Source organism: Bombus pascuorum, chromosome 4 (genome assembly GCF_905332965.1).
Source record: "Bombus pascuorum chromosome 4, iyBomPasc1.1, whole genome shotgun sequence".
Classification (NCBI taxonomy): Eukaryota; Metazoa; Arthropoda; class Insecta; order Hymenoptera; family Apidae; genus Bombus; species Bombus pascuorum.
The window spans coordinates 3,403,742-3,418,582 of record NC_083491.1 but is presented as its reverse complement, the minus strand read 5'-3'; the positions used below and the strand labels follow the sequence as shown (position 1 = coordinate 3,418,582).

At 40.3% G+C, this 14,841-nt stretch overlaps 2 protein-coding genes and 1 long non-coding RNA gene across 8 annotated transcripts in view; 2 read left to right on the top strand and 1 right to left on the bottom strand.

The window, feature by feature from the left end:
* Positions 1-5,218: 5,218 nt before the first annotated feature.
* On the top strand, positions 5,219-10,126 carry LOC132905805 (UDP-glucosyltransferase 2). The gene is made up of 7 exons (XM_060957456.1): positions 5,219-5,629; positions 6,776-7,042; positions 7,390-7,588; positions 7,675-7,851; positions 8,433-8,750; positions 9,163-9,391; positions 9,472-10,126. The coding sequence occupies exons 1-7, from the start codon at positions 5,393-5,395 to the stop codon at positions 9,608-9,610; spliced, it is 1,566 nt and encodes a 521-aa protein (XP_060813439.1). The 5' UTR covers positions 5,219-5,392; the 3' UTR covers positions 9,611-10,126.
* Positions 6,998-7,736, bottom strand: LOC132905821 (uncharacterized). Its single transcript, XR_009657868.1, has 3 exons — positions 7,597-7,736; positions 7,333-7,523; positions 6,998-7,132 (listed from the first exon to the last, which is right to left on the bottom strand). It is a non-coding gene; the product is annotated as an uncharacterized LOC132905821 (long non-coding RNA).
* A 1,020-nt stretch (positions 10,127-11,146) lies between the features above and the next one.
* Positions 11,147-14,841, top strand: part of LOC132905800 (insulin receptor-like) — a 43,581-nt gene continuing 39,886 nt past the window's right edge. For 4 of the 6 annotated variants that reach the window (XM_060957448.1, XM_060957446.1, XM_060957447.1 and 1 more), the window contains exons 1-2: positions 11,147-11,288; positions 14,503-14,631. The gene's annotated coding sequence lies outside the window, so the exon portion shown is untranslated. Of the gene's footprint in view, positions 11,289-12,738; positions 13,090-14,502; positions 14,632-14,841 lie in introns of those variants that run through there. The other 2 variants (XM_060957445.1, XM_060957443.1) reach the window with 2 other exon arrangements.

The window sequence follows — 14,841 nt, the reverse complement described above, 5'->3', positions numbered from 1 at the left end:
ATGGAATCAAATGTTAAATAATTGATCAAAGATAAAATGAAATAAAATATCGCGTCGTGAGAAGAACGATGCAGAGGCAAAGTTTTCTAAATTGTAGATTTTAAATGGAATTGTAATTTTGATAAATTCATTTTGTTTAGCGAGATATCGAATAATGATGTACGATAAATGATATTAAAACGAAGATCAAAGATGAACGTTCTTGACATTTAACAAACGTTGATACTCTAAAGTGTAACAAGATCTGGAAACGATATGAAAAACTGTTCGAAAGTATAGAAAGTATATTGGAATTAAAAGAAACTGTTTTGCCGAAGGGGTAGAATTTTATAAAGAATATCCAATTAGGATAGCAGAGCGAATCATCGTCGTAAAATGTAACGGATATTACGTTACTACTTAATGATGGTAATAACGATTAACGAAGACGCTCCTAAACGAGCTCGGATAATCTTTCAGTAAATTGTTCTTTTATCGTGTATATTATCGATGTTCTTTATTCTCTGATATTAAATGTAAATTATAAATAAACGAAATGAGAAGATCAATGAGAAGAACTCCTATGTACTTATACGCTGTCTCTACTAATTTATAATAAACTTGTCGTTATTCTATTGGAGATTATAAAAAGGAATACGGCGTTCATCGATCGATGAGAAAAGTGTACTGGGAACCAGCTGGTATACGAGCTGTACCTAGAAAATTTCTTTTTTTTATTATTTAATTTGTACTTTACAATTTGTCCAGCTGGACATTTGGTAGATTTTTCTAACTTAATTGCTAAATAACATGTGGATGGCTACCCCCAGCGGGATACCATCTTCGAGTTTGACTATTTTATTTCTTACTTAGAAAATTGAACATGAGAAAATTTCTATTTTTTTTTATTATTTAATTTGTACTTTACAATTTATCCAGCTGGACATTTGGTAGATTTTTCTAACTTAATTGCTAAATAACATGTGGATGGCTACCCCCAGCGGGATACCATCTTCGAGTTTGACTATTTTATTTCTTCAGTTTTTTGTTTTTTTTTTTTATTATTTAATTTGTACCTTACAATTTGTCCAGCTGAATGTTCGATAAATTTTTCTAGTTTAATTTCTAAATAATATGTGGATGGCTACCCCCAGAGGGATACCATCTTCGAGTTTGGCTATGTTATTTCTCACCTAGAAAATTGAACATAAGAAAATTTCTACTTTTTTTATTATTTAATTTGTAGTTTACAATTTGTCCAGCTGGACATTTGGTAAATTTTTCTAACTTAATATAAGACAATAACCCAGTATTATACGCCTACTATGTCGACAGATAAGACAATGCTCGAATATTCCAATAGTATATCAAGATGCAAACTAATCTTTCACTTTTATTTCACTTTTCACGAATTGATAATCTAACAGCGCGGTAAATCAAACTCTTATATTCTCTACTTTCCACTGATTAAAAAACCTTCTATCCTACGATATCTCAATTTAAAGAATTTCCAATACCATTTCTTCCATCTCGTGTACGAATAATGCGAAATGGTTTGTCATTCCGTTAATCCATCAAAAATCCTTCATCAATCTTCGATCCTCCTCCGATCTTTTCAATCAAAAAAATTAACAATACTACGATTCTGACTTGTAACGAGCAACCCCAAGTCATTTTTCCACTACGTGGATCAACCAGCAATCGCAACAACAGAAGCAAAATTCCAATCGAACCTCCCACTTTTGCATCGACAGTATAGTGTAATAAAAATGTCGAGGTAACTCACGATTGGTTTGTGTATCTTATTGTTGCTCGTTTGCGGGACATCTTTGTGAACGGGGACCATCGAAAAGGAAGAAGAAGCAAGTGCTGGTGGGAGGGAAAACTCTCTCTCTCGAGCACAGCTGATCATTAAAGCTGCCGCTGGCCAGTCAAACTTTCACGCTCGGTGATATCCAAGCTTCGTGCGTCGAAACGCGTCGAGTCTCAAGGTCTGCGAAAATCGATCGACCGATTTTTTTCGCTCGAGCCCCTGCACCTGGGCCTATTAACCTCGTTTTCGCTAAATCGAAATTTAACGGAAGATAAAAGCGAGATAAATTTTTGAAGTACGAAAGCAGTGAACGTGATTCGATCGACTCGCTAAACAATAAGAATCTTCGGTATAATGCGACGTTGAAAAATCTGCCAACTTTCGTCGAATCGAAATTCAGCCGAGTTCGTACAATACGAACATCGCGAACGACAAAATCGACCTACGCATTTACGTACGAAACATTAAGAGTCTTTAACCTAATGCAAACTAAAAGGTGTTTATCTCCCTTTTTCATTGCATCGATATTTAACCAGAAATATGACCGAATGAAATAAATTTCTGATCGAATCGATACGTCAAAGGGTAAGAAATGTTCGCTGTAAAGTGACACTAAAAGGAGTAGGTATCGGATTATAGCGAGAAGAATCGTGAGCGAGGATATCCGAATGGAATTAATGGAAAAGTTGCATGGTGAAACGGAATCGACGAAACATTGATAAAAGGAACGATTTCAATTTGGCAGAAGAAACTTTTTTCGTAGAAATGGTAAGGAAAACGTGGAGGAACGAGCGCACGAGAAAGGAAGGAAACACTGTCCGCGCGTAAATCGCAAAAAAGAAGTCGAGGACCAGCGTCACGAGGTAAGGAAAAGTGTTACGGATCGCGTCCCACGAACGATTCTCGACGACTCGATCGAAGAGCTTCGTCGACGACCAGATATACCGTCGAGCTGTAGCAAACATTTATGAAATAACGTCATAAATATGTTGGTCGTACGTCGGTCAATTCCTGAAGATTTAATCGTTAAAATTTGCTAGTGAAAAGAACGAGACTTTGATCCTCGAAAAAATCTTTGCTCCTTAATTTCCTCTGTGTACTACCGTTCGAAAATAAGTCTCCTGTGAAATACGATAACTAAACTAGACTTTCAACGAGTCGACTGATTTTGTATTTGGTATTTTGTATCTATTGGAAATTACGATTTGGTGTAACAAGGGAGGAATTTGTCGAAACTATTTGCAAGAGTCATGGAAATATAAATTAGCTCTATATAAAGAGTCATAGAAATAAAATAGAAATGAAAGAAGAAAACCACCATTGGTCGAAAGCTAGCTATCGTCGCGTGTTCCAAAGATCGTAGAAATTTGAAAAAAGGACGACTTGTCGTTAGAATTCCACAGCATCGATCCTTTTAATCAAAAATCCATCGAAATCAAGAGTTACGCGTATCTAATTATTAGTCGATACGAATGTTGCCAATTAAAACGCAAAAGTATTTAGACATCGTTCGATTTCCTATTAATATAGATAATATTTATACAAATTTTCTACATTTACCAAATGCTCAGCTGGACGAATTGTAAAGTACAAATTAAATGATAAAAAAAATTTCCTTCGACAAATGTTCCGATACTTTCAAATACATACGAATGTTCAATTCGTCGACAAATCTTCGCTCCACGTGTCTGTACGATCGAACTTTCGATCCTTGAAAAGTTTGAGATCCTGGCTGTTTGAAAAGGTTGCTCGTCCATTTGAGATTCACGAGAAGAATTTAACGTCTCTTCTAATCCCGTTAAGCGTCCTGTGGCACGTACGGATAGCGACCTATCCGTTTTTCGCGAAGGAAAGAGAATCGTCAAAGGAAGAGCCAGAGAAAGGAACAGGAGAGAAGGAGAGTCAAGATCAGGATTTCAATCTCGAGAGATCGCATTGTCGGTCTAGAACGAGCGGTGTACTTGAAACTTGCATTATTTAGTGAAAGTTTCAGGCGTCGTTTGAATATCGTTGAAGATTAAATTTGCGTGTTCTCACGAACGAAGAAGAATTAATTGAAGATGATCGGCTGATGAATCGAATGATCTTTACTCCGAATTTCGCGTGCTGTGCTTCGAACAGTGTCGTTTGTCGATCGAACCACTGTCGCACAAGAAAGAAAATTGCCGGGACAAGCGAATGTTTCCTTTGACAGAAATTTTGCATATCAGAAACGAGGATAGGTAGTTTCCTTTCTTTAGATAACAAATATTTAGGCTTAACGTTATACAGTGGATTTATTCCTATGGTTTTATTACGTTTCGATAGTTTGGTTAAAGTACCGATTAATTTATAAAGCGCTACAGCAACAAGTTGCTCGATGAAAGACAAAATGAACGTAAAAATGTTCCGTTTGAAGATCTGTTTCTTTACTTTTAAGTAGTAAAATTGTAATCGTACGGGCCATTGCGAAATACATTGAGTATCGTGCACCGAATGACGTAGAGAGGTAAAGATGACACAAAGAAAATGATAAAACTTGGATGTCCTTCGCATTTAAAACGGTAGACAGAACATTTGAACTAAGGAGAGCTTCTATGTAGCCGTGCTACACGAACAAACAAATCATTTTGTGGTTTTCTATGTTTCAGTTCCAGAGCTCTAAGCCGGAATAAAAAATCACGGAAACGAACGTGATCGGTCATGCTCGGCGGCTTCGTGTAAAAATGACGAGGAAATAGCCGTCTCGAGGTTTCATGGACGGGTTTGTCCGAAGAAAAGCCGTCTCCTCTCCCGTCTACTCGTCTCTCTTAGAACTATCGTCCATCGTACGATCGATGGCCGTTTCTTTTTTCTCTCGTCAACCTATCATTACAATGATAATGGAGCTGTTTTCCCAATCCTGCGGGCTTTGACGGGTCAGCGTATATAGACGCGGTTCCACCGACGAAAACCAGACGTTCGTGTCACCCGAGCTACATCGTAATACGCTACTTCGGAAACAGGAGTTGGAGAATTTGAGAAATTCAGTGGAAGAAAAGATAGAAATATACATCGGAGTAATATAAAGTAGAGAACGTTGGAACGTCGAGGTTACAAGTGAGAAACTGTCATAGAAGCTCAGACAGAACTTGGAGGAATTTATCAAACTACACGAAAGAGGAGATAGAGACGTACAGCTGAAGTAACGCGAAGCAGAGGACGTTGGAATGTTAAGATTGCGAACGAGCAGCTTTCATATAAGAAGAAGCTTAGGCAAAACTTTGGAGAACTTAAGGAATTAGATTCAAGAGAGCAAGGCACATGGCAAAAGGAGAATAAGAAGATATTTGAATGTTAAAATCGCAAGTGAGAAACTCCCTGTTCGATTAGAGGATAAAGCAACGTCGAGTGGAAAATAGGAACCAGCGTAGAACAAAGAATATCGAAGAATACTAACAGCGCAAACGAGGAATGTTCACGGAAGAAAGTTGCAACGTTTAAGGGTGCTGCTTCGACGATTATATAGTTTCCGATGTCAAAAGCTTCTTCTTCCGGTGTAAACTTCATTGGATAGACGTAGGACACACTGGTTGAGTTGTTGCGGAGGACCAAAAGAGCTGAAACGGTGAAAACTTAAAGATGACCAATTCGATGGCTCCAACGATCATTTTCTTCGTTATCTCGTTAGTCTGTAATTCCACGATGGCTTACAATATCCTGCTGGCCACTATGGGTGGCACGAAGTCGCACACCGTGCCATTTGTGGCACTGGGTAGCAGTTTGAAGGCACGTGGACACAACGTGACCCTGTTGAGCGCGTTTCCGGGACCAGCTGCGAACAGCGGATTGCAAGAGTTCGTTCCACCTATCTTCGAGGTAGACATTTCCAATCTTTACGAATAAAATATTTCACAAAAAAGAAAAAAAAAGAAATTGTAATACGAAGATCGACAAGTGGCGGAAATTCAGAATTCTCGAAGTCGGTGCTTTCCTGTTATCTAATTATGAAAGATAAGCTGATCAGAAGTAGCTTTTAGAGAATAGCGGAAGACATTTTCGAGCGCGTATTATTCCGTCTAGACGCAATTTCACCTATAGTATCAGTTAGTTGGATTATTTAATTACGAGAGTGCCGGAAGTAGCACAGGGACGTACAAAAGAGACGGTATACGAATTGACTGGAGTTTGTAGCGTGAGCAAACAACCGCTGGTAAATTATAGAAACCCGGTTCGAGAAGCTCGGGGAATTCGATGGTTGTAGGCCATGTACACACAGAACCTCTTGGTTTCAATGAACGCTGTTCGTTCCACTGGGTGGAAATAAAACAAATAATTTGGTACTGGAATTTTGATAATTGAAAAAGAGGAGATTATTATCGGGAACGACGTATAAAAGGTTTAAGAAAGGGAAGAATACAAAATAATACGAATTAAAACGTATTTGTCGAATTGAATAAGACAATTGAGCTTCGTTCAAATTAATCGAGTCAGCTGACTCGGATGCGCACTGGTAAAATGATTTCAAATTGCTTGAGTCCGCGCTTTGCTTGACACGAAACGTACAAACTTCAAGCGAAGTTGAGGTTCTTTAATTACTCACAAAAATGTCAAGTTACGTAATTATGCGCAAGTTCCAAGCAAACGCTTGGATTTTGACTCGACCGATTTGTACGAATCTCCTAAACTTGAATTTTACAAGCCTACTTTAATTCCAAATAATCTGATTAATCTACAGAAGGATTTGCTAAAGAAAACTCGAAAACCTAACTGTGTCTAAATTCGTCGCTTTGCATATCAGTAACGTTAATGACTTTGTACGAATCGCGTACGTATTAAGCTTTGTATCGCTTGACCTCTCCATCTTCTAGTTCTGTCTCGCTAAAATGCTCGCGTTCCGTGGTTATTCGAAATAACGTTTCCATCGAGTGGATACACAGTAAAAGAAATTTATTAAAGAAAAACGCGATAGTAGGACTGCTTTATGAGAGAGCTGGCATTTAGACTGTGTTTTATTATCGATAGGCTTATGTCGGGAATTACACGTCCGAATGGGACTTGGTTGGCGCAAGATTCCGAGATGAAATGCCTATCTCTCCGTGGGACGCAATGCGATATGCCTGGGAGGCATGCGAGGCGCTTCTTCGCGACGAAATCTCCGTATCTTGGCTGAGAAGACCCGAAGGCAATTCTCAGACGCGATGGGACGTCGCGGTCGTCGACGGAGCCTTCCCCGAGTGCCTTCTAGGAGTTCTTCACGGCGAGGATGTGCCCACTATCATGCTAAATACCGTAACTATTTTAAATACGTTGTGAAGGCATTCGCTAGCAAACATATTTGCCAATAGCGTTCGCGAATAACAAGTCCGTAATGACCGAGATCTAAAAAAAGTATTTCATTATGTACATGATCTTTAGTCTGGATCAAAATTTTGAATAATTTTTATATTGATAAATTAATTTTGAATAAAAGCGTAATAATGGGTGCGTAATAAAGGAGTAGACATTTGAACGAATATTTTAAAGCAAATAAATAATAGCAAAGTAGATAAAGGAGTTTCGAGAAAACTAGCTTACCGCACCTTTCTCAATGTCTCGATTACTCGTAGCGAAACGACTGAAGAAAAATGTCGATATAGGTGGCACTATACAGCGGATCCATAAGTCGCCAAGGAAACCCATCGCCATGGTCCGTTACACCTTACTTTGGCAAGTCCCTGACCCAGGACATGAACTTCTTTCAAAGGGTTCTAAACGTTGCCTGTCTCGTCACCTTGAGAATAATGCACTGGATTATGGTCAGCGGGTACCTTCAACCGGTTCTGAGAAAGTATCTAGGTACGTACATCTTTTATTCGCGATCGGTTTCATTGACGACGATCTGCTTTTTCTCGAACAATCTCGTTTCATCTTCGCTGCTTCAGGAAACCAGTTGCCAGACGTGCGAGATCTGACCACGGAGATTCCTCTGACGTTGCAGAACAGTCATTATAGCGTGGCAGAGTCGGTGCCGTATTTAGCGAACGTGGTGAACGTCGCGTGTCTGCATTGCAAGCCGGCGACAAAGCTTAGTCCCGACTTGGAGAGCTTCTTGCAACGCGGTGAGTCGATACCCTCAGTCAACTCGCGTCGTTAACGGGAAATTACGTTCGCTTGTTGGGCTAAGGTTTGTCGATTGGTCGGAGAAAGTGGAGATGATGGAGCTGCGTCAAAGGATATTGAACATTTCTCTCGTAGCGTGGGAAAGATGCAAACTCGCGCGATGTAGAGTTTACATGTTCGCTGTAGCAAAGATCGAATTGCCATAGGAATGTAACACTAGAACCACCGACCAGATTAAAATACACGACTTGTGCCAAAGAAATAGAAAAGGAAGATACGGAGAACAAATTGTTGTCCCGTATTTTACGAACAATCATTCGAAATCGCAAAATTGCACCGTCGTAAATCTGTAACATTATTATAAAAATTCACATATTGGTCATCTTAATGGACCTGCTAGCTTTAACGTTAAAGTATCCTTGATACGACAAAAATGTCTAATCTGTCTTTCTGTCATAGCGATCCATTACCTTTTTGTACCAGCTTATCGACGACCAATCTATCATACAATGGACCATTTTCAGGCCAAGTCGAAAGACTGAAAGTAGTTCGTCACGATAACCGTGAAACATGGCCGTAGGTTTCATATTCGTATCTATGGGTTCATCGGTTCGAGCGTCAGGCATGCCAGAGGCACTTCGTCAAATTTTCGTGGCAGCCTTCGCTACGCTTCCGTACAACGTCGTGTGGAAATGGGAAGGTATGAAGATCAAAGATCTGCCGTCGAACGTCAGAACGGCGGCATGGTGGCCTCAGCAAGAGCTGTTAGGCCATCCGAAGCTACAAGCGTTCGTCTCACACGGAGGACTTTTGTCTTTGCACGAGGCTGCTTATCACGCTGCCCCAACCCTCGTTTTGCCTGTTTTCTGTGATCACGATGGAAACGCGGCTCAAGCTGGTAAAATATCGATGCTTCGCCTTTTATCTTACTGTTTCGCTAACTCTTTGCACTTGGAATATCGATCAAAGAGCACGTAACAAATGTGACTCTCTGTCTATGCTTGTGTTTCTCCAAACGAACGAAGAATATACTCTGGCATCTTTGACCTTTGTTTAATATATTTGAATTTTTAAAAATATTTTACGATATTTCTTACATTACACAATTGTCGTCAGCGTGTCTTTAGTTATATCACAGAAAATTGTTTTCCATTAAGTCGTGAAACCTTGGTAAAGACCATGAATATCGACAAACGAAATAAATTAATAATTTTAGAAATATATGAAACTGAAGGAATTGGATGACTTGGAAGAACTTTGACTAAGCGTACGATCTTCGAAGGAATATTTTCAATCCTTTTGCATTACAGAAAAACTGGGTTACGTTCTGGTGATGGACTTGGCTAGGATATCCATCGGAAGTTTTCGCGATGGGATTCTCAAAGTGGCTGCCGTACACAACAATTCGTACCGAATAGCAGCGAAGAAGAGAAGCTCGTTGCTACGGGAGTTGCCAATTAACCCCAGAAAATTGGCTACTTGGTGGGTAGAACACGTTGCCAAATACAAAGGGGCTGAGCATTTAAAAAGTTCTACAAGGTATGTCGAAGCCTTTGTAAGAATTTCTTTTTTGGGTCTTAGTCCCTAAGAAATTGTTTAATGGAATTAATTTGTTTTAGATATATGAATGTTATTCACTATTATTCCATCGATGTGGCAATGTTTTACGCGATAGCGTTATTACTATCGGTATACGGACTGAAGAAATTGTGTTGGAGAACTATTTCCAAACAAATTGTTAGGAAAAAAATCGACTAGACTGTGAATAGTATCAATTTCGTTTTCTGTGAAATTATCATGTATTTATTTAATATGTTTAGTACCTTCCAATATCGTCTATGGATATTTTAGCGATTTTTGATATTGCCTATATAAATATCTTACAATTAGATAAAAAATATTTTTTTTAAAATCTAAACATTTCTATCTTCATTACTGTGCTTGAATTAATATGTAATATAGCAAAATAGCGTTTAGATGAAAGAAGAAATAATTAAAAGTAAAAATTAGTGATTATTCAGAAAATGATAATATCGACGTATAACAGGTTTCTACATTAACTACTATTGATGTAGCGGGTCGAAAGTATCTTTGAAATCTCACGGAACGATACAATGTAGTTTACATTGCACATGTAAACAATTTGCAAAGTTTGTGATTTAAACTAGGAGCGCGAAAATATATTGAAATAATCTTTTTGAGACTGTATGCAATTCATAAAACTATAAACATCCGGTTGTTCGGCAATTGTATAAACGCGAACTTGTTTACAAACATTCGAATCAAAAGCTATCCTGACATGTTATATGTTTATAGCCTGCATAACCACTCTCCGATGTAAATAAGAGAAACCAGATATATATCATGAACATTGATATAAATCACTTCTGGTAAGATGTTTTTGCTTATGCAACCTTCAACAAGATAAATAAAAATCAGTACTCCTCGCTTCAAAACAAAGACTCAACGATGAAAAGTCTTTTTTACGTAGATATCTTCTCTTATGCAACCTTCAACGAGATAAATAAAAAACAGTATTCATTGCTTCGGAACAAAGACTCAATAATAAATATTCTTGAAAACAAGTTTCTACTGATACTTGCGCAACTGTATATGTAAACTGGCTGAACACATTCCTATTTTTCCCTCTACATGGAAGAATTCCTGTATGCTTTACCCGTATATACCTCGAAACAACTCGCCGTAACTTAACCTATGGCGTCTGGCCTCCATTATTGGGCGTTTAGACAACGCTTCCAATTCGGACGATTATCGTTTCTCATGGAGAACGACAGTTCCGGAAATGGTTAAAACCTACGTCGCATTTTTAAACACTTTAGACTTGGTGCGGATACATCTACATGCTATTCGATTCTGTAGGTTTGTACATAAACGATACAATGCACATGAGTGCGAGATCTCATTCTTAAAAGTATAAAGATATCGAATTGCGTAGCGTCACTGGTGATAAATCACAACGACGTCATATCGTACACTTGCTGTGTCAGGCCTTACGTCCCAAATGTTTGTGAATATATAAACGTCTACAGATATTGACGGAAGCAAGATAGCATGACGGGGAAGGGGGCATGCACGTGGCGAGTGGTGAAGTATAGTACTGACGTTAGTTAAGGAGTCTTTACGAACGGCGGCGCACGAGTCGGATTCCCGCCGCGACACGAGCAGAGCACTCGTGTTTTCACGACGCTTCTACGTCCGTGACCCGTGGCGAAGTCGGCGCTCGATCACGATTGGATCAGTACCAGCTGATTCGTTCGTCAGAATGTTGGTGTACGTTTTGTTATTACGTTTCTGAGGGCTGCCTCTAACCGAGTGTTCTCTCGTCGTCAATCGCGAATCGGTCCGTGTGTGCGGAGACGATACGAGAGTGGCGGGCCAGAGTGAAAATTCCGGGGCACGCGAGTAAAGCCAAAAGGTAAATGCCATATACGGGATAGAATGTAACGTGTGTGTATGTGCGAGATGGTAGTGAGGATCGTGGTGTTTTGAAAGGACACGTCTAACCACGTGGAACGCGGTGCCAGTTTGTAGCGTGACTCGACAATTTGTTCGTGAGACGAAAAATATATTAAACGTGCATGCTTGAGAAAAGTGAGGAGGTAACAGTGTATGAGAGGAGGCGAGAAACAAAAGAGGGCACTTGAGACGATGTCGCGAAAGAAGAGAGAACAGAGACGGGAGAGAAAAGAAAGAGAGAAAGAGAAAAGAGAGAGGGAGAGAGAGAGAGAGAAACAGGCGGGGCAAAGATAGAATAAAGACACGAAGAAGAGAGTCGAGGCAGAGAGTTGACTGTTGTTCGATCAGCGAAAACACGTGGGGAGCGAGCGGGAGTTTCGCCGTGATCGGCGAACGTTGTTGTTTCATAGCCCTGTAAATGCGAATTTTTATCGTTAAATAGATGAATCCCTCGTGTCGTATCTTGACGATCGATCGTTCCTCGGCACTTGGCGAAGGTGCACGAGAAACGGTGGAAAACGGCATCCTGTCAGACGAATATGCGCGAACGGTAAACGATGCTGCGCATACGAGCATGTAGAGTGTTCACATGGTGGCGGTAGGTGGGTAGCTGGATATCTGGTTTCTCACTCGTGGCTTCTGGGGCCTGTTGGTCACCGGAAAACAAACGGCCGAGGTCGGGGCCGAAGTCCTCCATGCAAAATGCCGCATACTGAATACGCGCAACAACCGATGCAACAAACAAATGCTCTATACAGTATGGGCATCATCGTGTGTGTTGTGTGTCTGTTGCGACGCTTTTACCCTCTTGCGCTTGCCTCTGGCGCGTGACGTAATCCATTCAAGCGCTTACTACGCAATACGGGACGCGGGCAGCAGCAGTCGTCTCTCTCTCTCTCTCTTTCTTTCTCTCTCTCTCTCTCTTCAATATAGTATACCTTTCTCTTTCTCTAGCCTAGAGGAAGACCATGCTTTCCATGTTTCTTTCCTTGTCGCACCCCCCTCCCACTTTGTCGGAACAACCCTTCTTTTTCTTATCATTCGATAATGGCGACGAGAAAGAAAACGGTCTCACGTCGTGCGTCGCAATTATAGTTTCCTCCCGACCGGTTTTTCCTTTCGTCCGTCAGTCGTGCAGCTCTGTCTGTGTCTGGCTGCTTCTTGTGGCACGTGTTTTTATATATTCTCTGTTTTTCTCCGTCTCGAGTTTGTTAAGCGATCGTGCGTGCATAGACGTATATCCTGTCGTCCAAAGGAAATTCAACGATCGAAGGATTTCCGAATACACGAGAGCAGAATTTCACAGTCGTGACCACTCGTGACCACCCTTTCTCCCTACCCCCACTCTTCTGACATTCCCCTGCCGTCGCGGCGAGTTTTCTTAGCGTCGCATGTGAATTACGCGGTTCTTAGCGCAATCGAACGTGCCGAGCCGCGTTTTGTTTCGTCGCGTGTAGTGTGTACGCGTGTGTCGAACGCGTCGCGCGTGAGTACCGCGGGGAGTTAACGGTATCATGTTTAAAAAAGCAATCCGAGGCGCGCCAGTGACGATAACATGGTCGCCTTGAACGGTGTTTGGTGTACTTGTTCGTTTGGTGATGTCTGTTCATCATCCATGTGAATTCGTACTTCCGTTGTACTATTTAAATCTTTATAATCGCATAAGAAACGATATTCCAATTGTGCTGGTAAATACAAAAGAAGCAAACTAGATTGAACTGTTTAACGAAGTTCAATGCCGTGAATTATGAATTCTTCTGGTACGTAAATATGATTCCATCGAGTATCAACAACCTGTTCGAAGGTGGGATAAAGTAAACAAGCGGTGCGTAGATCGTCGAGAGCAGAGGCTACTTGCGGTGGTGGCGTCTCGGCGCTTTAACCTTCGGGGAGTGGTTCTTTGTGTTTCTTCTTTCTCTTTATGTTTTATGTTTCATTTTATTTTACCGGAGTCCGTGAAGCTAACTACGCATTAGAAGTGGCTACGAATCATCGCGCGTCAGTCGAAGGAGTAAGCACGCGCGCGCACGTACGCATCAACTCACGCACGCAGTCTTTGTCCTAAATAGTCCGTGGAGCGAAGTGTTGGAAGAAAAAGGATGGAATTTCGTGGTGTATAGAGCAAACCCGTGTCTCTTGTGAAATCTTCTACGGACGAAGCCTTGAAAAAGTTCCGGCTAGGCGACGACGCAGAAAAAGAGAATTAGCCTGTGGTCGTGTGTTTTGTAATCGGTCGCGTTACCGTACACATCGATCCAGCTCCTTTTCCACGTGCGCTTGTACCTACCTATATACCTCTATACTTGTACAATTAATCACAAATGTCTACGTGTATTCCTCGAGCCGGAAACGTTTTTTGAAACGGACAAAGACATTAGCTCTCGGCAATTGTTTTGCGGTCAATTTTCTTTGAACGTATTTCAAAATACGTGTGTGAAATCGTAGAACAGGTATGCTCAACCGTCTTCTGTTCTTGTTAAACGTGAAAGAGAATCGAAGAGAAAAGTTTCTGATCGAAAAGGTTTAGTCTTAGTCCTTAGCCCTAAGTTTCCTATACGAAATAAAACATCTTATTTCTTGTTGTTGGTACGCGTGATCTGTTTCACTTTTACGCGAAACATTTTCTCGAAACACCAAAAGTTCTCCTCGAAGTCGAAACAAAATTGACGCACATATACAAAAATTCATATATGCAAATGTCCATATAATATATATATATATATACATATATATATATATATATATATTATTATATAATATAATATATTATAAATTACATTATTATATAATGTATGTATATATAATGTAATATCATATATAATACAGGTACGAAGAAGTTCTCGCTAAAAACCTTCGTAGAACTGATCAAATCAAAACGTTAAACGTTTCGTAATTTCTGATAAAATTTCGTTCTAAAAGTCCTTCCTAAGTCTTCCTCCAAATACCTTAATATACCGAGTAAATTTACCTTTTCACTTTGCACTGATGTATAACTGATAGTGTTGCCTTTTGGTTTCTATTGATAAAACCATAGACACACATACACAGAAAACTCGAAGCGTGTAAACAGACCGTCGTGAACGACTGCATGCGTACATGTACACGTCTATGTACGTGCAAAAATCGTTCTACTTGGCCTTTTTACTTCATATCTATTTTCGTTATTTACGCAGTGATTTCGGACTATCGGCATGCCGAGTAATGTGGGACACACGGCAGTGGTGCTTCGGTAGTGATTGTGTTATCGACGTGTCATCATCGAGGACGAACGACACGGATCCACTTCGCGGCCAGGAATGTATGTATGTATCTATGACACGCGTAAGTATTGGCGCGTAAAAAGTTTCGGCACGTTCCTTAGCCGGCAATTCGAACGGTTTCCGCGATAATAACGCGCAACAAGCGATCGTGTCCCATAGCCGTTCGAATTGCGTGTCGACCAAAGTATGTCGAAGAGAATGTTATTTGTTCGCCGGCGTCTAGACGCATGATTTTTTCGATAAAAGGTGCTT